The following is a 25407-nucleotide window of genomic DNA, read 5'->3' on the forward strand; positions in this document are numbered from 1 at the left end:
CAGGAATGTCATGAATGAGAAAAAAAAATTAACATTTTTCAGTAATTGATGCTTTTCAATTCGTCAAATTTAATTAAATTTTATGCAGATTTTATGACTTTTTTCTTCTTCATATTCGATGCAAAACACTTTCATATTTGTTTGATTTGCACTTGAAAGCTACTAATTTGTTATCCTTAATGCAACAGACAGTAAACATAGAAACTATGAATAAGTTATTCATACCCTTTTCTTAAATGCTACTGCCCAAATTTTCTTTTCATCCTTACTTATCTTTGTATGTAGATCTTCACTGTTGACACTTGGAAGTATAAAATATTGTTCTTTACCCACAGACGTAGAAGATGCAATAGAGAACATTACGGCGCCTAGTTCTGCAGTCGCAAATTCCTTATGGAAACTATTTGAAACTGGACCAAATGCAACTCTGGCTTTCTTCAAAATTATGGCAGACCCAGAAAATATTGTAGTGAGTTTTAGTGTCTTTCACAATTGTTCTTGCTATTTCAGCATCATGTTTGCCTTATTATGTGAGTGGGAACTACTGGGAAAATCGTAATACTACACTAACTTGTATAATTGCTAAGGCAAACTTGGCAATAATTGGCAGGTAGTATATTTCATGGATAATATTTTTGTTATTTGAATAAATATTCCACAATGTTCAATTTAATTTATACTATATGAGAGAAATGCCTTCCAGATTATTTTGTTTTACATTTTTTATTTTCTCCCGAGGTCCAGATTGCCTATCCCTCTCCTCAGTATTTCAAATAAATGCACTGTGACACATTAGCATATAGATGTCTTATTATAATATTGACAAGTTTGTGTCTCTGTATATGAAAAGTACTTATCTCCATTTCCAGCACCTTATAAAAGGAGACATGGGTTTTAAAATGATTTGTCTGAAAGCAGTTGAAAGCTTATCGATGGATGAAATCACAAAAAGCACCTTGAGATCCCATGCATGCTCCGATGATGTTGCATCCAGTCTCGAATCTCTTATTTCCACGATGCATTTTCAAGATAGTAATGCAAAGGTAAATTTGAATTAGTAATTTGAAGTTGTTTTTTTTAAAGGCCAATTGCAGATAAAATGTTCAAAATGTAACTTTCCCAGGAGTTTTGCAGAAAGTTATAGGTATATTAAACATCTGTTTTTTTTGGGTCAATGTACTCCACCCAGATTCCAGAAATTCATCATTACTTTTGGTGCGAGTTAGATTCTTCAAATATTACTGACAGCATTCAACTCCTTTGATTACAGCATGGTTTGTTAGCAGTATACACTAAAAAATCTAATGAGAAAAAGACTACTCATTTTTTTTTTAAATTCCCAAATGAAAAATGGTGCAAGAAATAGGAATCTACTCTACTAAGGAAATATTTTATATAACAATCCATTTAAGTGCTCATGCACTTTTTATTTTCTGTCAAACATAGTACACACTATAACATCATCAGAAAAATATTGAGAAAAGAGTTAAACATTTCTAGGGAATCATGGAAGGAAACTTAGAGTAGGCAATCCAAATATCTAGCTACAGAGAGAGAGAGAAAGAGAGTATTTACATTTAAGTAATTCCTATTCGTATTGAACATACATTTTTATTAAACATTTTATTTTCTGGGTTTATCTTTTGATAAACAAGAGCAACAAATACCAAGTAGAATGTGGCAGAATATTACAAGGATACATGGTGTGGGGTCAGTGATGAACATTTTCAAAAACCAGTGGTTTATTTTCAGAGACTTATTGTTAATGATATTAACTGAGAAAACGGTGTATGATTTATTTATGTTCTCTGAAATGCTGATAAATTAGAAACATTATGACAAAACATAGAGATAGCTACTTAACTTTGAATGCTTAGTACTTTCCTAATTCTGCCCAATAATTTTTATATATTTTCTCTCAGTACATCCACGACAACATTAACCATAACTTTTACTTTAGCTGTATCAATTTCATTTCCAAAAGTCACTGTTTGTTTCATAATCAATAGCAAATTCTCTATACTCTATTTGAAACTATATACATGTTCTTTATTTAAGTGAAACACCATTTCTCCATAAATAGTTTGCAAGGCTCACAAACAGTGCAATAAAAAATATTTAGGGTTTTCAGGTACATAATATTCAAATATACATTTAAAAAGAAATATAAATATTTGACATTTAATTATCTGCATGTTGATACTCACTATTAGTACATTAATGCATTTATTAAATATCCAAGTTTGCATTTAATTTTGTATTTTTAACTTGGTACAAGAGTTAATTGTTCAATGTTTGCACCAAATCTGTCACTGAAGACCCTGTTTATTGTGAAGCTAGATTTCCTGTCACTATTATATAGTTTCAACCTGTTTTCAGGCTTGATCTTCACACTCTGATTTTGAAGTACAAATATCTTCTCATTCTAACTTATCTTTGATTTAATTATTCATAGCATGAATGAAAATTTCTTTTATATTTATTAACTTATTTGTTGGTCTTAGGAATAATTATATTCTACTATACTTCATTGTTCACAGATCTTTTACCATATTTTGTTCTTAGCAACTATTTTAGAAAATTACCTTTTCTTCCTTGAGTAATAATTCCTAAGATATGTATTTAATTTGACAAGCCAATAAAATATATAAAGAAAGACAACAAAACAGCAAAATTCATAAGAAATTATACTAAATGTGGCTTTCAAGATGGAAATGTTTGGTAGTCAGCACGAATGAATGGACTCTTTGAGGAATTATGCAAACATATATATATACATGTATATATATATATATATATATATATATATATATATATATATATATATATATATATATATATATATATATATATATATATATATATATATATATATAAAATAAAAAAATTAATAAGATGTAGCAGCATACTAATTGTATCTTTTTCAGATCGAACAGCTTATTAATGAGATGACTTGGATTGCTAGTGGAAATACCAACACAACATCCAGGCTTCACATGAAGGATTTGTACTACAACATACAGAATGTCTACTCAAGAATGGCTAGAGTAGCAGCAAACTTTACACAGATGATAAATGCATCATTTACATCTATCATGGAACGCAATGGCATTAACTGGAATGAGACGGTTTGGGAAAAGATTCCTGCTCAGTATACAAGCATCCTTATACAGTCCAAGTATGAGACTTATATATGCTATTTAAACATCATAATCATATGCATGCTTCCAAATCTTTGGCCAGTCACTCATTCAGCCAGTATGTATGTGATATATATGTATATAATGTTTTCATGTTTCATACATTTTATTTGTTTAATCTACTTATCGCATATTTTCTGATATTGTACGTGTACTTTCAAATCATGAGATCACAAATGATTAATGTACTTATGTTCTTGAGTAAGGGTGAGAGAGAGCATGCATTGTACATCCACAACTTTAACATTGAAAATGAATTTATTTCAGTATGTTTGCTATGATTCAATCCATTGGACCCTACTTGGAAAACACCACTATCTGGCCCTCCATTGGACCATATTTGCACGCCATTGATATTGTTGTCGAACATATGAACGACCAGATGGTCTTCATGAAAGGTAAAATATCAATAAGTGGATGAAGCAGGCAATTAATATTATTTAGCAATCCATTCATCCATTCATGTATGCATCCAAGCATTAATTCATCTATGCAAGCAGCAATCCATACCTATATATTTCTAACTGTGTTAGTAACATTTAGGTAGTCATCTGTTTGTTTACTAGTTTATACGATAAATCTCAGAGAAGTATTATAGTGTATCTTTAAAATATTACAAATAAATTAATTAAATCTATACTTTACTTGTGCATGCATCATGGAATTGCCTAAATCTTTTTATAGTTAAGTTGATGTTCCCACAAGATAATTAAGTTTTGTAAGTTTCATCGTTAAAGTGGAAGGCATCTGATAAACCTATCATCTCGAAGAATGGCAATATAAGAAGTATATGATGCAGCAGTGAATCAAAATTATTTTTTGAAAACTTTGTTTTGAAGATACAGTTCAAGTTTATGCTGTTGGTTATTATGCCATGCATTTTGGCCATGAGCACTGTAGAAACTGTACAGTGTAATTAATTCTAGCTAATAGTAATTCCTAGATTACAGTGTTGCAATTACAAATAAATATAAATAGTTAGTCACAAATAGTTAATCAAATGTCACAAGAATAAGCAATTTCATAATTCTAGTTTTCAAAGCATCACTAACCATTCAGAAAATCCAAAAGATCCTTTTGTTTTGAAAATTAATATGGTAATTAAACAAGAATTACAAAAATATATAGATATAGGTAACACCATACCACTCATTTCAGTTAAAATGAATTGCAATTCGTAGTTTCTGCTTCGGTCATTGGACATCATATGACCAATCTACAAGGGTTAATGACCATTAATGGAGCATAAACATTAAAAACTTCTCTCCACAGAAATGTCTGAAAGCAACTCCACCATGAGCAAATTGATGTCTTTTACAATCTACATATCGGAATTCATGGAATCATTTCTAGCAGTGGCAGATGATCAGCAAATGGTATGGAAAACAACATTGAAAATGACCTAAGTTGAAGGGTTACTTTCATTACATATGGCAACAAAATTAATAATTAATAAAAGGGCAACTCTCATTCTAGCATAACAAATAAATGGTGTAATAGTGAGTCTTCTTAGAGGAAATGGCATCAGTCTTATATACAGACAAAAATAATTGTATATGATCACCTTCCTGTAACTTAGTCTCTTAAGCAGATGTAAATTCTTCAGAACTTTATATGTACTTATTGATTAAAGGTAAAAAGTTCTCAACAATTAATGTGCTATACATGACTTTCATTGACTTTAAATGTGGACTGAACTGATCCAACCATCAACAAACCGTAATTTTTTTTTTTCTGCGCTGAGCAGATATATCGATATTTACATGCAATAGGAAACTACCTATGAAACTTTGCACACATTCCTAGTCAATTACCTTTGCATCCATTCCAAGTCAGTTAGCTTTGCACCCATTCCAAGTCAATTAGCTTTGCACCCATTCCAAGTTAATTACCTTTGCACACATTTCAAGTCAATTACCTTTGCACACATTCCAAGTCAATTACCTTTGCATACATTCCAAGTCAATTACCTCTGCATACATTCCAAGTCAATTACCTTTGCATCCATTCCAAGTCAGTTAGCTTTGCACCCATTCCAAGTTAATTACCTTTGCACACATTTCAAGTCAATTACCTTTGCACACATTCCAAGTCAATTACCTTTGCATACATTCCAAGTCAGTTACCTTTGCACACATTCTAAGTCAATTACCTCTAGTGTGGTAGGTAAATAATAGTTTATACATGTATTCCTAAGTTATATTACTTTTGGCAGATGACTGAGATACTTTCTGCAAGGAATGTGACCGTCTTGTTTTGTGAGAACAAAATTATGCAAAGAATGAATCTCTCTGCAAGTGTTCCTGTTAATGATATTGAAACACTCATATGCACAACAAATTGGGATGAATTTGGGCAGCAACTGGCATCGCTATTCAACATTATGCCCATGATCTCAAAGGTATGTGGCCTAGGTTTTCTCCTAATGATTTGTAGATAAATATCATATTATGTAAAGTGGCACCTCAAATAAACTTCCCAAGAAATGAAGAAGCCTTCAGTGTTTGAAAATATTATTCTCAGAGCATCAAACATATAAAAAAGGAATACATAAATGTTATGCTTAAGCCAAAGAAGGAAGAACAACATATGTTGATGTGCATGCGATTTTATTCTGTTGAAAAATATATGCAGCTACATCTTACAAGATATTAGTTGTAAACAAATATAACTATGTCTAACTCAGTCACACAAGTCAATTTAATTCTTCCATAAATCTCCTTATGTCTACCTTCAAAGAGTAAATGAGTATGTGACTTTCATACTTATTTAAGTTTATAAAATTTTATTTTGCAAGCTTTAATAAGAAATGTTCTCATTCAGTACAAGGGTAAAGCTCTCTTCATTTACTTCCAATGCATTCAGAATAATTTCTTCCCTCAATAATTACTGTTGCTCCATTTCTTTTTGTAAAGGTCTCACTTGTATATTGTACTTAAGATGTTCTGAACAGTGAATAATTCGTCAATTGCGTAGTAACATCATTCTTCTCAAATTTGTTTTGTTTGTACTTTTCTTATATACATTTATTCCTGCCTTTGTGGAATTTAATTTTCAAATATGAAATACCAAATGATTTATATTAACGAGACTCCACTTTTATTACCCTTCAATGCACATGAAAGCTTAATCCAAAAAGAGGCATCGATGTTGGCCGTACGTCAATGCTTATGACAGCCTTGAACAATAATTGAGTTATCTTCGTTTTAAACTTTGAATTTTGTATCAAATCTTAAATCAGTTACTAAGGGTGTTCATTTCATTTTAACATACCCCACAGTACACAGGTAACTGTAATTAAGTAGGACTGATCCCTTGGTGACCAGTATGAACCAATTATAACCACTTTTAATTCACATTGATCTATATAAGCAATCTATATGTACTAATTTTGTCTTTCATGGTTTTTGATAATAATACTAAATTATCATTTAGTTTTTACTTAACATGTTTTGTATATTTTTAGATTGAGCAATTGTTCAATGAAAGCGAGGTTATTGGGACCTCGGCTAGCTACAATTGGACCAACGTTGTTAAAAATATAGAAAGGCTATCATACATGTTGCAAGACAGTGACAAACTCATGACACAAGTACCATGGTATGCAGTTATCCAAATGAATTTCACCAAGATGGGAGAATCTTTCCAAAGTTTGATTGTGAAAATGGAGAAAAAGATTACCTCCAGGGATTTATCTGAGTAAGTCGTTAGATTTTGTAAGTTAGTTTCAGTCCAGTACATACTAGACATTTGTTAACATCTTCGGTAGAGACATGGCATTTTGATTTCAATTTGTTGATGCTTCCTAATGCAGAATGAGCAATCCATAAAATAGGACCATATATATATATATATATATATATATATATATATATATATATATATATATATATATATATATATATATATAAGAATAAGTACTGTCCAAGTTTTAAAATCAAACGTTTTACATGTATTTTGAAGATGAGGTTTGTCGTGGATGTCTTTATAATATAAACAATTGTATACACTGGCAAGGGTCATTTTAAAATGATTCACAAATGAAGATAAAATATGTTTTTATATTTGTAGCATAACCAAGATTGGATTGTCTACCCTGAGTCAGTTGGATCTGGCACTGAAGAATGTTTCATTGTGGACTTACATAAAGCATTACTTCGCCGCATGGAATGCATACACAAAACTCTCAAACAGTTTAGTCATGAATTTGCGAGGTAATTCAAAGGAACCCTTTAACAGATAAATCATTGTTTCATATTTTCATCAAAGTTTAACAGCAATCAATATATTAGGATCGAAGATCATTTACATATATTTAGCTGATGTTGTTGACATGAAATTTAGAGTTAAGACCATCAGCTATAGAATTAATGGTATTGTCTTACCATGTGTATTCACTTATAAGTTGATTCTAACTACAAACTATATATATATATATATATATATATATATATATATATATATCCTCCAACATTTTCACTTTTAGCTTTATCATTATGCTGTGTTTGATCAGAATTGCGTCTTAAGCTTGCATGTATATGGGTAAAGCTTATTTGGTATGTAAAAAATAAGTTGTGTTTGTTGCTTTTATTATCATGTCAACCTCAAACATCATACAAATTTGAAAGCATTCTTTAAAGGAGGCTTTTGCATAACAATTGTGCAAGGGTACGCGTGTCCATTGTAGACTTGTAAATAGTTTCAAAACACTAGCATCATGTTCTATTTATAGCTACTGCACATAACATATTTCCTTAAGAAAATGAACAGGTTTCTTCAATTCAAAAACATGTTGCATAGATACTTGTTTCTTCCTAACAAAAATGTCATGCTGCAGGCTATTTCTTAATTGTTCTTACTGTGGTAGAAACTTCAATGTTAATCTGTATCTGTTATTTCGTATTTCAAACAGATAACAACTTCAAACTAACTGACTATATTATGGATCTATCGCCTACACTCGGGAAGCATTTAGAGGAGATGGTTAAAAAGATTCCGGAGCTCATCCATGTTATGGATTTAACAGCAAGGAGACCAGTGCATGTATGTTAGAAGATCAATGCCACACTGATATGGAGTGTCTTGTAAAACACGTAACACATTATGGAGTGTGCTAACACTCTTACACATAGACATAGTATATTGAGATTTACTCAGTCATCTCAAGATTATAGAGAGAGAGAGAGAGAGAGAGAGAGAGAGAGAGAGAGAGAGAGAGATTTAAGGCATAGCGCTGGCAAGCGTACGTAGCCTGGATGGTACCTCAGTATTCAACATTTACTATTTTTGAAATGTCGCTCAACACCAGTCAACATTATGCTTGCAAGGAAAAGCTACATTAAAAGTGATTTGATAAGAATTAAATAGACTGGCACTATATTAGTATTAAATGTAAATTTGACCCTAACAACTTATATTGCCAGAGTTTCTAACTTTTCCTTTCCAAAGAGTTATGATGTATAAAAATGGTAAGGTTTTTTTGTTGTTAGACAAAGAATCCAATTCCTGAAATACACACAAAGAATCCAATTCCTGAAATACACACAAAGAATCCAGTTCCTGAAATACACACAAATTATTTAAACTTAAACTCCTATTTATTCATTGTACTTGTTATTGAATGAGATAACTAAAAATTCTTGTAATGACAATGTGACAAAATTCTTTAATAATGTTTCTATTCCAGCTACTGAAGTCAATGCTTACATTTGACTGGTCTAGAATATGCAATGGTACCATTATCAGCGATATTTTTGTTGTGGACCTGGGAATGAATCTCAAGGTTTTTGAAGATGGATTGTGTCAGTTGAACTGGACGCAAATCACAAATGAGTTACTCACAAATGATGTGAACATAGAACAATATAGTGTGCAGGTAAAATGTTCTATTTTGAGAATCAATGTTGAAATAATTTGTAGCTTCCTTTCACCATCCATTTTGATTTTGTGCCATATTATGAATGAATGCTACTATAATAAAGTTTTTTCTTAATACTGTATGAACTAATTTCCAGACAGGTAACTTTACCTGAAAGATTGCATCAGTGGTCAATGAAACTACAAATGGTAGAAGTGTGAATGAACTTCAACAGTAATTGTTTTTACAAAACTATAAGATTCTTTTCTGACTTCATTTTAACACATTAACCCTTAGCAATGAGTTAACGTGGCAGGAGGTAGTAGCCTACTGCCGAGCTCTGTAGGGTTATGGTCATGCATGATACACTATAGTGGGTGGTATTATAGAAAGGTAGACAGATGTAGCTTTACAATGATACCAGATAATCTGGAATATCTAGTTGCACTACAAAATACAGATGGAAAAACCAAATTTTTTGGACTCGATTTTTTTCTACCCAAAATTTGCCCGTGACTTTTTGGTCTCAGATCTAAGGCAAATTGGTATGAACTGCAAACAGACAGATGAACTTTTGCAAAAAGTAGGATAAGATGGGCATTTGGAATAAAGAGTGGTCTCAATACAAAAATAATGGCTCCATTTAGGGAAAAAAAAACAAAAAAACTTCAACTTCTACCCTTCTGCTCATGCGCGAGCCAAAATAGCCAATGAAAAACGATGTTTCTAACACAACTAGGCAGTATGTTATTGAAAGATCACCTGGGATTTGGTGTTTTCAGATCTATTCAGAAATAGCTTTCAAAATGTGTTTCCTACTCAACTTTCAGGCGAAAATGACAAAAACCTCTAGGGGTTAATGTGTTAATAGCCAACACTATCTCAGCTTGTTTTATGATTGTTGACTTTTATGCAACCAGATACATTTAAATGGCAATGTCTTTTTTAAGAAATGTTCTTTAAATGTTATATTTTGATATCAGACCTACAGAGGAAACACTGCCTTATAAAAACCAAAATCACATTTTACACTATTTTGAGTTTCAATACAATATTATTTTATATTTACAGTTAAATTACATGTCAATGGGTATAGCAGAGGTCCCAGATATTACAGTAAACTGGACAGACTTAGCTGAGACAACAAAACTTTATCTAGATAACATGATCAACCTCTCAGTGTCCAGTTATTGGCCCTCCTTGGAGTTCCTAGATCTGAATATTGACAATATCAGTATGTCTTGGAATAATTTTGTATCTTTCTGGAATATGTCTGATCAGCTATACATCAATAGGTAATTGACTGTGATGTTACTTAAACTTTTGAAAAACTTGTTCGTTATTATGTATGTATTTAACACAATTAACTTTGTTGATCTACAAACTTCGTTAATATATAATGTATATTTTATGCCTGCGAATCAATGTCATACTCCTTTATTGTAAAACATAATAGGCCAAAGTCTAGGTGTTACAAAGCCTAACTTATACATTACTACAAGGCCTAACATATACATTACTACAAGGCCTAACTTATACATTACTACAAGGCCTAACTTATACATTACTAAAAAGCCTAACTTATACATTACTACAAGGCCTAACATATACATTACTACAAAGCCTAACTTATACATTACTACAAAGCCTAACTTATACATTACTACAAGGTATAACTTATACATTACTACAAAGCCTAACTTATACATTACTACAAGGCCTAACTTATACATTACTACAAGGCCTAACTTATACATTACTAAAAAGCCTAACTTATACATTACTACAAGGCCTAACTTATACATTACTACAAAGCATAACGTATACATTAATACAAAGCCTAACATATACATTACTACAAGGCCTAACTTATACATTATTAGAAGGCCTAACTTATACATTACTACAAAGCCTAGCTTATACATTACTACAAAGCCTAACTAAATGTATACATTACTACAAAGCCTAACTTATACATTACCACAAGGCCTAACTTATACATTACTACAAGGCCTAACTTATACATTACCACAAGGCCTAACTTATACATTACTACAAGGCCTAACTTATACATTACTACAAGGCCTAACTTATACATTACTACAAAGTATAACTTATACATTACTACAAAGCCTAACTTATACATTACTACAAGGCCTAACTTATACATTACTACAAAGTATAACTTATACATTACTAGAAAGCCTAACTTATACATTACTACAAGGCCTAACTTATACATTACTAGAAGGCCTAACTTATACATTACTACAAAGCCTAGCTTATACATTATTACAAAGCCTAACTTATACATTACTACAAGGCCTAACTTATACATTACTAGAAGGCCTAACTTATACATTACTACAAAGCCTAGCTTATACATTACTACAAAGCCTAACTAAACTTATACATTACTACAAAGCCTAACTTATACATTACCACAAGGCCTAACTTATACATTACTACAAAGCCTAACTTATACATTACTACAAGGCCTAACTTATACATTACTACAAGGCCTAACTTATACATTACTACAAAGCCTAACTTATACATTACCACAAGGCCTAACTTATACATTACTACAAAGCCTAACTTATACATTACTACAAGGCCTAACTTATACATTACTACAAAGCCTAACTTATACATTATTACAAAGCCTAACTTATACATTACTACAAAGCCTAACTTATACATTGCTAAAATATGTATAGTTGGTGCATTGAGAATGTTTTGTCAGAAGGTATCAGATATTTATGGACCTTATACATGTCATCGTTTCCAAAGTAATTCATTTCCAAGTCTTGTTATTCATTTTATACATGATTTATATTCTCTCCAGTAAATAATAAATTATATGTTTCTCATTTAAATTCTTTAAGGTTGACATCTATGACCGATGAAATGATAACGTTGCTTGACATGCTGGACAATTCATCTTCGCCTCTAGTAGTTCAGTATAAGGATATGGTTGCTATGGAGACGTATCTTGTGCATCATATGATGGTTTTCTACATTGAACAGTTACAATATTTCAACCGTAAGTCTCGGAATTTTCTCAAACTTTCAGCTTATTTTCTAATTGATGTGCTAAAAAGCTAAGACTTAAGCAGTAATGTCAAATGCAAGTGACTATAACTATTAATAAACTTTCAACCATGTTCACATGCATTTAAGCTCTGATTGCTGTAAAAAGAAAACAGAGGATGACGAAGAAGATATTCACCACTAAAAATGTATGGAACCGATAGGTTCAAAGCACTTAGCTACCAATGAACACTTTATATTTCTCAGGCAGTTGTTTTGAATATTATCCTTTTCAACCAGAGGTACAATTTATTTTGTAATCCAGTTGTATTGTTTAATTGTCTTTGTTTACATTTGTCTAAGTAACTTTATTTAAATTGCGATTATTTGATGATATTCAGCCATTATTTAATGGAAATAAGATTGAGTCAAGTTTTATTTAAACTTTGTTTGCAGGTTCTGTTGATGTTAATATTCTGCAGTACCTAAATTCCAAGGAGTTGAATAAAATTATTCGAGCTCAAAACAACTCTGCTGAACTGAATTACATTGTAGCATATAATGTTATAAATATCATAACGAATCCTCAAAAGGTGAGTCACGTTAAGAAATCATAATTCAAATCAAAGTTGGATAATTGTTTTTATTCAGCCACACTTAAGACCACACATATCATATATAATTTAAAGATGACCTTCCCGCTTCAGATGATAGAACTCATCTGATTATTGATATTTAAAGCACATATGTACTTCCAGGATCTCTGTCGTCATAAATATATTAACAGTAGATAACCAGACACATATGTTAGTTACATGGAATATTGAAACCACAATCAAAATGAGTTTCCATTCTGTACAAGAAATGGATAGAGCTAGAAAAAATGATTCATTTAAACATGATTTGAAATGTCAACCTTGATCATCTTGTGATCATATGTTATATGTCTGTACATGGTTCATTTTTTTCTAATATTCACACATATATCTTTATTACTTCATAGATACTAACTATGTTGACTACAAACTTTAGTATGGTTTGTGAAGATGTGATGATATTAGACATCCTTCTGTCATTACCACCAAACTCAACGCTGGACTTGTCCACCCTGCAGTCCATAATCTGTGGAGTAAATATTAATTATACAGCTCTAATGGATGATCTCTCAAATAGCCTTCCAGGATTCAAGGAAATGGTTAATGCGGTACGTAAAGCATTTCCTTTATAAACGAGCCTATCATAAATATTTTTTGCAATCTTTGAAATTGATCATTTAACAAAGCAGACCTTACATGTGGCAAAATTTTCATAGCCTGGTCCAGTTACATTTTGAAAAATGCTAAAGAAGTTATCTCTGTCTCTCACTCTGACTCTCTCTGTCTCTCTTTCTCTCTCTCTCTCTCTCTCTCTCTCTCTCTCTCTCTCTATATATATATATATATATATAGATATATAGTGTGTGTGTGTGTGTGTGTGTGTGTGTGTGGTATTGAAAACAGCGCACATTTTTTTTATTCTATAACTTTTATGATATGTATCAATCTGACAAACATACTTCGGTAGCTAATGACATGTATAAATATATTTCTTATTCAGTTTACCAATGTGGTGGATGGAACATTTGATGCAAAATCGATGCATATCAACCTTACAACAATCATGGAAGATTACAACCTAATCACTATGTTGTGGAATGACATTAGAGCAAGCCCTCCAAATATAACTCTTGGTTGGTCTGAATCAGTAATTGATAGCATGTTACTGCAGCAGCAATGGGAGGATATGGTACATAAGCTTACGGAGAGTCTTAGTGGAAATAACCTGTTCAAGTGAGTATTGTTGTCTTTTCAAAGAGCCTTGAATTGATAGCAATGTGTGCCCTATGCCATGCCATCTTGCACAAACGTTCAGTATCTCTGCTCTATCATAATATTTTCATCCATAGCTATCACAGGCAATGGGGCAAACAATGCACACAGACTTTATTGGTCATACAGTAGCTTGAGGATGATCATTGTTTACAAATATTGTCCTAATGTTTGGTTTATCGAGAAAAATCATCTCACTTGACATACATTTATTTGTGTTTTTAAAGAATGCTCATACAAGACAAAAGTCATTTGCAAGCACTGGATCATGCATTGAAATTAGATGAAGTAAAGTTTCCCCTAAACTGACTAGACAATATAACTTTAAGATGTTGAGGAGTGTGGAGAAAAACCTTGTACCTTTGGATTGTTAGAGACCATAAGAAGACACTTTTTGTCCATGAATGAGTTTCACAGAAGTCTTTATTGTAATTTTAAACTTTTAGGGTGTATTTCTCTTTTCAGGATCCTTGAAAACTCAAATGATCTTCTCAGTAAACTGGATCACATTTCTCCAGAATTTTCAAAAGAGCTGAAGAACATTGAATTCATCTACAGAATTCTGGATCTTGTCCTTGATAAATTCGATCAGCTAACAAATGGTATGTAAAAATATTATCCTTTGGTATATTATTTGGATCAGCATGTCATTTTCTAAGCATTTTGTTATTTATTTAAATACAACAATAATCGTAAGGGAGGCTGATAATCAGGACAACAGACTTCAGAAAATTAATATCTAGATATTTTTAATTGGAGATATCTGCAATATGTTCTAAGACAAGAAAATAAAGAAATAATGTACATGTCTCTTATTCCTTCACTTTGTTTTCAGATTCATACTTCAACCTTGAAGACTTTTTTATGAACTCTACTGAGGTTAGAAAAGTTATGCTTCTGATACAGAAAGATGGTGTTCTGGAAGTATTACTTAACTCTGCTAATTCACAAAAGGTTTGTTGATTCAAATTATATACAAAGACATCATTCTTACACATAATTGCATTATTTTATGCCATTGCTATCTCATTCTTACACTTAATTGCATTATTTTATGCCATTGCTATCTCATTCTTACACTTAATTGCATTATTTTATGCCATTGCTATCTCATTCTTACACTTAATTGCATTATTTTATGCCATTGCTATCTCCTTTGGAAGTGTGTAAAATGTCATTATTTGTTTCTAACTTTCACCAAATGTCTTTACTAGTATTATTGTTAAAACATATATCTTTGTAATGATTAATTATCTAACGAAAGAACACCATTCAACCTTCTTTTTACTCAGTATTCTGTTCTCCAATCTCTTTTCTGTCTTATCCTTTCCTCTGCTCTTGTAACTAAATCAATGTGCCCTTACAATAAGGTAACATATTCACACCATAGTTCTTCATTTTTTCCAAACTTTCTTCTTTTTCACCATTATATCAACAGAGGGATTATATTTTCATAAATATTTGGGTTAAACTTCCAAGTAATGTTCTGATTTTCAGTTTGGAGAATTGCTCATGACTCCCAATGCGACTGAAGTGATTGTTACACTCTGCAAAGCTGACCTTGGGATGTACTTGTCTGTACCATCGCATATTATATTAAACCTGACAAGCCTGCAGCAGGAATTTTGTGACATTAACATCACCAAATTGGTGACAGAACTTTCAGAAGAATTTAAAATTGTCGAGTTAATGGATGTGGTAAGCCATTTCCTCTTCTTTGCAATTTTGTCTTGAATGAAAAGGATTTTGCATTTTTGACTTATTTAATAGGATTTCTAATAGTATTAATATTATGAAGCTTTTGTTTTTTTTCTGTTTGTAATTATTATTATTATTTGGATTATGTATATTGGTTATTTATAAAAAAAAATTAAAATCAAGGTCTCAGACAAATTTGTCTTGAAAATCAGTTTTTGATTAATCTGAAACACATGTACGCAAATAATTGTGGAATTTATTTTTAGTTTTCATGATTGTAGAAGATTAAAAGAAGGTACAAATCTTGTTATCAATATTTCAGTTGCAGAACAACATGTCAGTGGACTGGAAGTTAATGAATTCTCAGTATGCAAGAATAGTTTCCAGAATTAACAGATGGCTTGAAAACCCGCCTACTTTTTCAATACCCCATCATTGGCAGAATGAAAGTTTTTGGTATCAAATGTTGATTTCATACAGCGAATCTCGAATGGATCCGATCAGTATTGCTAAAGAGTGAGTTAATGAACTTAAGCTTTTTAGATACACAAAATGGTTCTATAGAGACTGTTTTAGTAAAGTTAGTTTAATTTTTATTTTTCACCCTTGTACTTACCATTATGCACTCTTAATGGCTCATATGTTGGTATGTGTGTGTATGAGTGTGTGTGTATGAGTGTGTGTGCATGTGTGTGTGTTTATGATGCAATTAAGACGATAACCAGGAAAATACTATCAACCTTAGATGCTACTGTTGTAACATTTTACATACCTTATCTAAATCAATTTACTATTCTCTTGCTAGCTTTCTATGGGATATTTTGACATACCTTACCTAAATCAATTTACTATTCTCTTGCTAGCTTTCTACGGGATATTTTGACATACCTTACCTAAATCAATTTACTATTCTCTTGCTTTCTACGGGATATTTTGACATACCTTACCTAAATCAATTTACTATTCTCTTGCTTTCTATGGGATATTTTGACATACCTTACCTAAATCAATTTACTATTCTCTTGCTTTCTACGGGATATTTTGACATACCTTACCTAAATCAATTTACTTTTCTCTTGCTTTCTACGGGATATTTTGACATACCTTACCTAAATCAATTTACTATTCTCTTGCTAGCTTTCTACGGGATATTTTGACATACCTTACCTAAATCAATTTACTATTCTCTTGCTTTCTACGGGATATTTTGACATACCTTACCTAAATCAATTTACTATTCTCTTGCTTTCTACGGGATATTTTGACATACCTTACCTAAATCAATTTACTTTTCTCTTGCTAGCTTTCTACGGGATGTTTTTCTTTGGATGAGATAACTTTTATGTCTTTTGACTAATGCTATTATTGTGAGCCAGCAGTGCAACATTTTACTACGTTTCTTTGTACTTAAAATGCAAACAAAACACCCTATCTGACATTCATTTGAATAGTGTTCTAAAAATTGAAAGATTCTTTCTCGTTGATATGTTTTCAATTTCTTCAGTATCAAGTCATAATCTTGTGCATGATATTTGCTTTCTCGTGCTGTTATAGCTTAAATAGTGAATAGAAGCCATGCGGTTGAAATAGTTCTTTATTTCATATTTCTTGTCCTTCATTGAAATATGTGTACCTTATGTATGTATGATGCATGATCTAAGGACCTTTATGTGTGCTGTACAAAAGCTATTGGTACCCAATGCACATGTTACTTGTTGAAAGCAAACTCCTTAGTTTGGATGTAGTTCATATTTTGTATTCAAGGACATGCATGCCTATTATTGACTTTTGCATATGAAATTGTATTATTTCCTATATGCGCAAAGCAAATAATTATTTATTTCCTATATTCTGATGCTGTGTTTATTTTATTTGCAGGGTGCAATCTTTTCTTCAACTTCTTGAGCCACTGAGAAGACAAGAACCAATGAGACAGTTTGGTCTATTTCTTGAAACATTCCTTGCGTTAGTAAATAGGAATATGATTGCTTTGAAACTTACAAACTTAACACTAGATGGTCTTGCTTCTTCCATTCCTGTTTTGAGGGACATATTCAGTTCTCTGGAACTTCGTCCTGATATTCTAGATTCCATCCTCCATGCCCCAATCAGGGACCAGAAATTATTTATAGAATTATTTACAAGTCTAGATATTGTGTCAGAGTTGTGTTCCAATGGACTGTTCTGGAACTCTACCCTTAACATATCAAACGTAAATACAACAGAAGTACAAAATGCTTTCTGCAAACTCAAAAATTCATCCACAATTGACAATCTTTTACAAGGCATCAATTTCACTGAGTTTTTGAAAGGAATAAATGATACCTCCATCACTCCTGATTGGAAAGCAATAATAACAGAATCACTGGAACTTTCAAACATTGTATCAAGTCTAATCAACAATTCTGATATTAGATTTGATCTTCTACAAACTTTATCTAGGCTACAATCAACATATAATACAAGTAACCTCCTGAACCTTCTATCCTTGTATACTGTTCTCAGCAACTACGCGACAAGAAATGATAGTAACAATATCATAGGCTCTGGCAATTGGGAAATGTTTTCTGGTTATGTTCAAGGCATTGAGACTATTGCAAAAGTAATCGATAATATGATTCATCAGATGAACCCCAAGGACAGTGGAATTCAGTTGTCCCTGCTTTTTACCAACACATCTCGTGTAAGATCCCTTCTTGAATCTCTACCAAACATGGATGAAGATTTTATCACCAGCCTCCTCTTGGCAAGGATTAAGCCAGGAATGGTAAATAATTTTAGGTCCTAAGCATGGGTTTTCTCTAAATAAGTGACGTAATTTCGTTAGCATTATTGTGATTTTCTTTTCTAGTATAAATCATGTTTGGACTTAACTGTTAATGTTTCATCTTTCTTCTTCATTTTGTCAGTATCCTGTACTGCTTGTAAATATATTATCCACAGAATGCAATGCTTAAGACACATATTCCATGATTCATTAAAAATCATAAATGATTCAGTTACTCTTTCACTATCATAATAATAAAAGCATATGAAAACCTGAATTTATATTTTATGTAAATTATTTGCAGTTTTTGTGAACATTTGTATCTTTTTTATATGTACTTATATTTACAACAGGAGAGTAAGATATTAGAGTTAATCTCTAACACAACAAATATGGCTGAACGCATCTGTAATGAAGCAGGGTTACTTGACAGCTTTGATCTTCTGCCCACATTTAATGCATCTATGATGGCTGAGACTTTGTGCAAGGTGAATGAAAGTCAAATTATAGAGGAGCTCTTGGAAATGTTGGACATATCAAAAATAATACAACAGGTAGGAATCCTCATATCAGTGATACTGGTTAAGAATTTAAAATTTAATAATTTTCTGACAAATTTAGATATCGCACCAATACTTAAAATTCATCACATCAAGACAAGAAACACTGCAAACAGGCATTGCAAGACAAAGTCATCACTAGGAGAAGTAACTTTTGGATTATTTGAAGTAAATGTTATTGTTTATGAAACCTATTACAGTGTTAATTCCTTGAGATTTAGTCTAATTTAGAGTAATTAATATCAAATACAGATTGGCTACTTCCATATTGATGATGAAATTGTAATTTCTATTCAAGTACAGTATTTCATTTTTTATTATCCTTTATAAACAGTTTATAAAGGATATATATATGTGCCTTTTCCAAAATGTTGCATGGGCAATAACGGCAAAGTATGAAATAATGAGAAATCTTTTTTTTTCTAACTCAGTTTTCAGGTCAATGGAAAATCTCAGAAGATTATGATATCCACAACTTTGTTCAGCTGATACAGGATCTGTCAGATACATTTGCAAAAGTTGTCAACACTACAAATATCGACCTGGGCTCATTTACAGCATTGCTGAATCTCAACGTTACGAAAATGGAGAAGCTGTTTATGGCAGAGTTTGATAATCTAGCCATGAAGTATCCAAATATTTCTGCTCAGTTGTAAGTATCCAAATAGACTTTTTACTTATGAAACAAACTGGGGCATTAATACACCCCTTATCTTTGACACAAACTACATTACCACAGTCATTTACACTGATGCAAACTGCATTAAAACAGACAGTTACATTTAATACTAACTGCATTAATACAGCCTTTTGCACTGATACTAACTGCATTAAGATGGATACTTACACCAATACAAACTACATCAAGACAAACTTTAAATGCTGCTAAAAACACCATTAAGAACGTGATTTACACTGATACAAACTGCTTTAAGACTGTCATTTACACTGATACAAACTGCTTTAAGACTGTCATTTACACTGATACAAACTGCTTTAAGACTGTCATTTACACTGATACAAACTGCTTTAAGACTGTCATTTACACTGATACAAACTGCTTTAAGACTGTCATTTACACTGATACAAACTGGTTTAATACTGTCATTTACACTGAAACAAACTGCTTTAATACTGTCATCTTTAAGACTGTCATTTACACTGATACAAACTGCTTTAAGATAGACATTTACACTGATATGAACTACATAAAGACAGCCTTTTACACTTGTAAGAACTGCATTAATACAAACTGAAGCAAAACTCGTACTATTTAGCCATTGCTAAGTAAAAATGTTTTTCTTCTTAGCAAGATTATGGTTACTCAGCTTCATTAATTAATAATAACCATCTTAGCAATTGTAAACTTATTTATTATATTTTTTGGAATTTCTTCTTTCAGGTTGGAACCTTTGTTCAGCTCACTTTTACAGAATGGAACTGTTCCAACAGACTTTGTTTTAGTAATGCAGATTTTATTTACATGGACGAAAGAGTTCCACACAAGATTAAGTGAGCTTATACGTGAGTATCTTTGCAATTATTATTCATCTCTTATAAATATTGCTTTCCTACACACAAATTTAGTTACAACATTGTTGTACTATAAACATAAATTACAGCATAGCTGATATGTATATGAAGTCTCAATGCTGGACGTGAATTTTCTAACATTTGCTGATTTCACAGAATTTCAAAATATTTTAAAATTAAAAACATTGAAACTTGGACACATTGCTATCATTTTTACTTAATGAAAATTAATTGTTTTGTTTTCTTTTGTTTTGATTTCAGAAGCACCAATAAATATATCAACATTGCTTATTAACACCGAACTGAGCAAGGTTCTGAGAATCATATTAACCAGACCCGACTTTATCGCTGATTTGATGAATGTTGATATTATTCAACCTGCTAAAGTAAGCTGATTCCCCTCACAATGCATGTTCATATTTATGTTTGTCTAACATTAGCTGCTTCTGTGTCCTGCCAGCGCCCTGTAGATGTTTTGTCATAGCCTAACAAATTCCTTTTTTACCTTCTGCAGTCTAAAATCTCTATTTCTATTTCTCTTAAATGTTTTGTGACCTTTAACATCATAATGTATACTGCATTATTTAGAATATAATTAATTTTGTGATCATTGGTAAACATTGTATTCTAAGACTGTTGATCATAAAGGGAACAATGTGACAGGTTGGATAGAGTTTTAGTAAACATTAAACACTGGAAGAGGGGAAAGGATCACTCAGATATTTTAAAATTTGTTCTACATGTGCTTGTTATATGCAACATTAATTTAAAATTCAGAAATTTGATATTTGTTATTAATTTAATTTATTATTAGGACAATTTATTCATTTGAATAAGCTAGAAAACATTATTATTTTCACCATTGGGGTCTTTCAAGGATCATCATCACCAGCTCATCACATTCAATAATGGGGTTTTGAATATTTAACTTTTCATATAGAAAATAATAACATATAAAAGTTCTGTATCTTTGCATTGATTGTACATATTTTAAACAGAAAGGTTACAGAAAAAAGTTGCAGTTTAACAATTTGATTATTTTTAAGCTTGTGGACATACTCTCAAACAGTCCTGATCCTAAGTCAGTCATGTGTGGTGGCAATATAACTGACATCTTAACAGCACCTGCCAATAGCAGTTTTTGGCTCCTTTATGAAGACCTTTGTGCTATCAATGGCACGCTTCTATTCTGGGAAAGCCTTTCTGCATTTACTTTGCAATACCAACAGATGCAATTGGTGAGATTCTATTTAATTCATTTTTATATGAATTTCTCACATGCCATTTTAGATGATCTTAATATAAATAGACAGCTATACTCTGCTTCTATTCATATGACAAGAAATAATCACAAAAAGTGTTTCAGATTAATTTATCAAATGTTGATGTGCTGTAATGCATAAGATGGCTTTGAAAACCATGACACTAACGCTGTAAGGAAGTCATGACTAGTCATATCTGCTGGAAGAATCTGGAGCCCATGGAATGGGTACAATAGGATATTGAAATGGGTAAAATAGGATATTGGAATGGGTAAAATAGGATATTGGAATGGGTACAAAAGGATGTTGGAATGGGTACAATAGGATATTGGAATGGGTACAATAGGATATTGGAATGGGGATAATAGGATATTGGAATGGGGACAATAGGGGACAATAGGATATTGGAATGGGAACAATAGGATATTGGAATGGGGACAATAGGATATTATATAAACAAACTGAAGTTGAAGTGTTTATCAAACATTTTAATGTAACTTGTTTAATAATTTTACACAATATATTATTATATAATATAATTTAATATAAAATATAGCAATAATTAAGTCACAGGAATCATTTAAACTGGGTCTATCACAATGTAGTTGATATGCCTTTCAATATTATACAAACGTATACGAGTTATGTCTCTCTCATTTCATTTTAATGAGTTTTTTTGCAAAAGTATGCATATTTTATGATTTCAATTTCAGCAACAATTAAAATTATTTTGTGGAATTTATGACAGTATCATATGTGGAATATATTAAAATAAGAATATTTTATCATTGTTTCTTGTTTTGATAATATAAAGCTCATGTAAAGGTTTTATTACAGCTGGAACTGATGGTACAGAATAAGAATGGACTGAGGATTAATGTGACTGGAATCACCCAATATAGTACACAGCTTGTGGAAATGCTGATGACTCTGTTAACTAATGGTAGCCAAAATAATGGAACTATGACTTCATCAAACCTTTTTAACATCAGTTCCTTCCAAAATATTTTCGAAAGCCTAGGTTTGACCCTTTCTCGTCAGTATGAAGCACTAATCCAGAAATGGTAAGTTTCTTTTACTTAACATGATGCAATATTACTTTCAGTTAATACGATTTATGACTAATATTTTACTGCACATGTATGATACTAAAATCCAGAATCATCACGAAGAAATTTGTATATTTTTTTATGCTGAGGTAACTTGGTACCTTTTGTACTTCACAGATGTTTAGAGCTCCTTTCCTCCACCCATCCTACGTTTCAGCGATAGTGAATAATATGCAAAATCTTTGACACAAACGTTTAAATCAGAAGCAATATCTTTCTTCTTACTTTTAACATATGAGTACATTTGAGTATCTTGAACATCCTTTGTTCCGAATCATGAAGAACAAAGATTTAGCAAAAACATATGTAGTCACTATGGAATTTTCACATTTTTAGAAATATCTTTACTGACAATTTTGTCAGTTGTCATTACACAGATGTGGGCATGTTGTTTCTACTGATAGATTTTCTTTTTACTGCATGGTTTCAGTGTTGTTCTATAAAGAATATTTTATTGAATGTTTTTTAACCGGAACTTTCATTTTAAAAACTCAAAACTTGCAGGTCATCAATAGCTCTCCAGTTCCTGGGACAAGTACCTAGTGCAGATGTGTCAAAATCTATTATGACCTTTGAAGTAATTCTCAAGTTTATGAATAGACAACTGAAGGATTTACAAGGTATTTATTTTTCTTTTGGACCATTGGATTGGTATATAAGAAAGAGAGTCATGGTCACTAAAGAGATTCATGGAAGCTCTCTTTAAATTAAACATCTACGCATTCATGAAAGTGAAGAATAATTTGAAGGTTTAAGCTTTATCTGCCAGGCAACATCCTGCTAAATATATACATTGTTAAATATCATAAACTTTCAACGAAGGCTAAGTTTGGAAAGGCAAGTAAGTGTTTTAGATATATTCCTGAAAGCATTCTTAAGTATTCAAAAGGTAATTATATCAATATTATATATCACAATATATGCAGTTAAAAGATAAAATGTTCGATTTTAAACAATTCTGTGGAAATTAGCATCAGTCAGTTTCAAGAAGGCAAATGATGTACATATCTTTCAGTTATAGTGAGGTCCAGAAAGATCTGAAATATTATTTCTTTGACACATATCTTCGGTATTTCCAGTAATATAACTAGTTATCATTCTGTGGTTCTTTATTCACACTGCATTCACCAGAAACAACAAAATAAAAGTGACAGGTAGTGTTTTTATAGGCATTTATATTTCCTCTCAGGAAACGTAACAATTGACAAACTTTTGAGAGGAGATACGGACCTGAAAAACATGCTCGATTCTTTTGCAAAGCTTAATAACATTGGCACCAGTGAACTCCTGATGAATGGAAGCATTAGTATAGATGCAGTGAGTATCATGTATTTAATCTATATTCTACTGACTATTGATAAAATTCTTCTTCAAGGAATTGTGAATATAGTTCTTGGTATTTTAAGTGACACATATTTTTCCTTTCATTGGTTTGAACATGTAATGAAAATTAATTTTGCTTATGTTTGGTTTTGGTTTAAGGATATTTTATCGCGTATATTAAAACAAAAGCTAAAAGGCAATCTGATTAAAATCAGATCTCCACAGTTCTACGTCAAGGTGTGACAGACGCCTTTAAAAGTTACGTTTTGGTGACCTTTAGAATTCCTTGTTTCTAGTAGCATATCAGAGAATGCATTACATTGTTGTGTTAGGGAGAGTTATAGTTTCTAACAATGTATTTCGAATGATGTGTGTCACTTTAAAAAGTGTGAAATTGTGATTCAGTTGGTTAACTACAAGGTCATCAGAACATCACTTCATATTGGTGATCATCAGATTTTCATGTAGGACCATGGAAATGTGATTTTAATACCTAAGAAAAGTAACAATACATTGGCCACATGCTCACCAACTCAGAATAGCTTTTCCTGTTGCAAATACAAAACACATAATAGTTCATGCATGATTTGAAACTTAAAAGAAATATATGTATAATACGTACACTGTATCATTAATATATAACGAGATGCATAAATGTTTCATTAAAAGGAAACTAGGCTTTTAGTGTATCAAAGATACTGTGTACGTCCTATACACATATTTCATTTTATCACATACAAATGCACACATTTTCCTTTTGAACAAAGTTAAGACTGACTAGAGGTAGACAAGTATTGACGGAATGAACTCTTCACATCTTTCCCCAGTATGTCCTATATAAAATATAGTTATGTACTTTTGTGGCTATTACAACATTCTTTGCAAATTGATAATTGCGTCTTTTTTAATTTGTTTTCAGAACTTCTATTTTCATTCATACTGTTTAATAATGATAATAATAATAATAATAATAATAATAATAATAATAATAATAATAATGCTTTATTTATAGAGGGTGACTTATTAGTCAAGGACTATTCTCCCTTGAGGCCCTCTTAAGGGGAGTATAACAATTATTATTATTATTATTATTATTATTATTATTATTATTATTATTATTAAATGAATATAAGACACACTTATGATTTAAACATGAAAAATGTAAAGCACTACAAATACAACATAGTTACAGTGAAT

At 31.4% G+C, this 25407-nt stretch overlaps 1 protein-coding gene across 2 annotated transcripts in view; it reads left to right on the forward strand.

The window, feature by feature from the left end:
- Positions 1-25407, forward strand: part of LOC149802520 (uncharacterized) — a 176557-nt gene that overhangs the window by 66627 nt on the left and 84523 nt on the right. For both annotated transcript variants that reach the window (XM_089951759.1, XM_089951760.1), the window contains exons 12-39: positions 336-469; positions 870-1043; positions 2928-3178; positions 3468-3598; positions 4473-4576; positions 5416-5601; positions 6667-6899; positions 7272-7414; positions 8113-8243; positions 8887-9075; positions 10129-10352; positions 11946-12103; positions 12547-12683; positions 13094-13294; positions 13687-13919; positions 14424-14560; positions 14794-14912; positions 15456-15656; positions 15979-16172; positions 17535-18423; positions 18777-18977; positions 19415-19635; positions 20386-20507; positions 20778-20902; positions 21563-21754; positions 22616-22842; positions 23392-23507; positions 24077-24204. In XM_089951759.1, the coding sequence (XP_089807885.1) occupies positions 336-469; positions 870-1043; positions 2928-3178; positions 3468-3598; positions 4473-4576; positions 5416-5601; positions 6667-6899; positions 7272-7414; positions 8113-8243; positions 8887-9075; positions 10129-10352; positions 11946-12103; positions 12547-12683; positions 13094-13294; positions 13687-13919; positions 14424-14560; positions 14794-14912; positions 15456-15656; positions 15979-16172; positions 17535-18423; positions 18777-18977; positions 19415-19635; positions 20386-20507; positions 20778-20902; positions 21563-21754; positions 22616-22842; positions 23392-23507; positions 24077-24204 (5501 nt within the window). The remainder of the gene's footprint in view (positions 1-335; positions 470-869; positions 1044-2927; positions 3179-3467; positions 3599-4472; positions 4577-5415; positions 5602-6666; positions 6900-7271; positions 7415-8112; positions 8244-8886; positions 9076-10128; positions 10353-11945; positions 12104-12546; positions 12684-13093; positions 13295-13686; positions 13920-14423; positions 14561-14793; positions 14913-15455; positions 15657-15978; positions 16173-17534; positions 18424-18776; positions 18978-19414; positions 19636-20385; positions 20508-20777; positions 20903-21562; positions 21755-22615; positions 22843-23391; positions 23508-24076; positions 24205-25407) is intronic.

This window comes from Sinohyriopsis cumingii, chromosome 3 (genome assembly GCF_028554795.1).
Source record: "Sinohyriopsis cumingii isolate HCF-2022 chromosome 3, ASM2855479v2, whole genome shotgun sequence".
NCBI lineage: Eukaryota > Metazoa > Mollusca > Bivalvia > Unionida > Unionidae > Sinohyriopsis > Sinohyriopsis cumingii.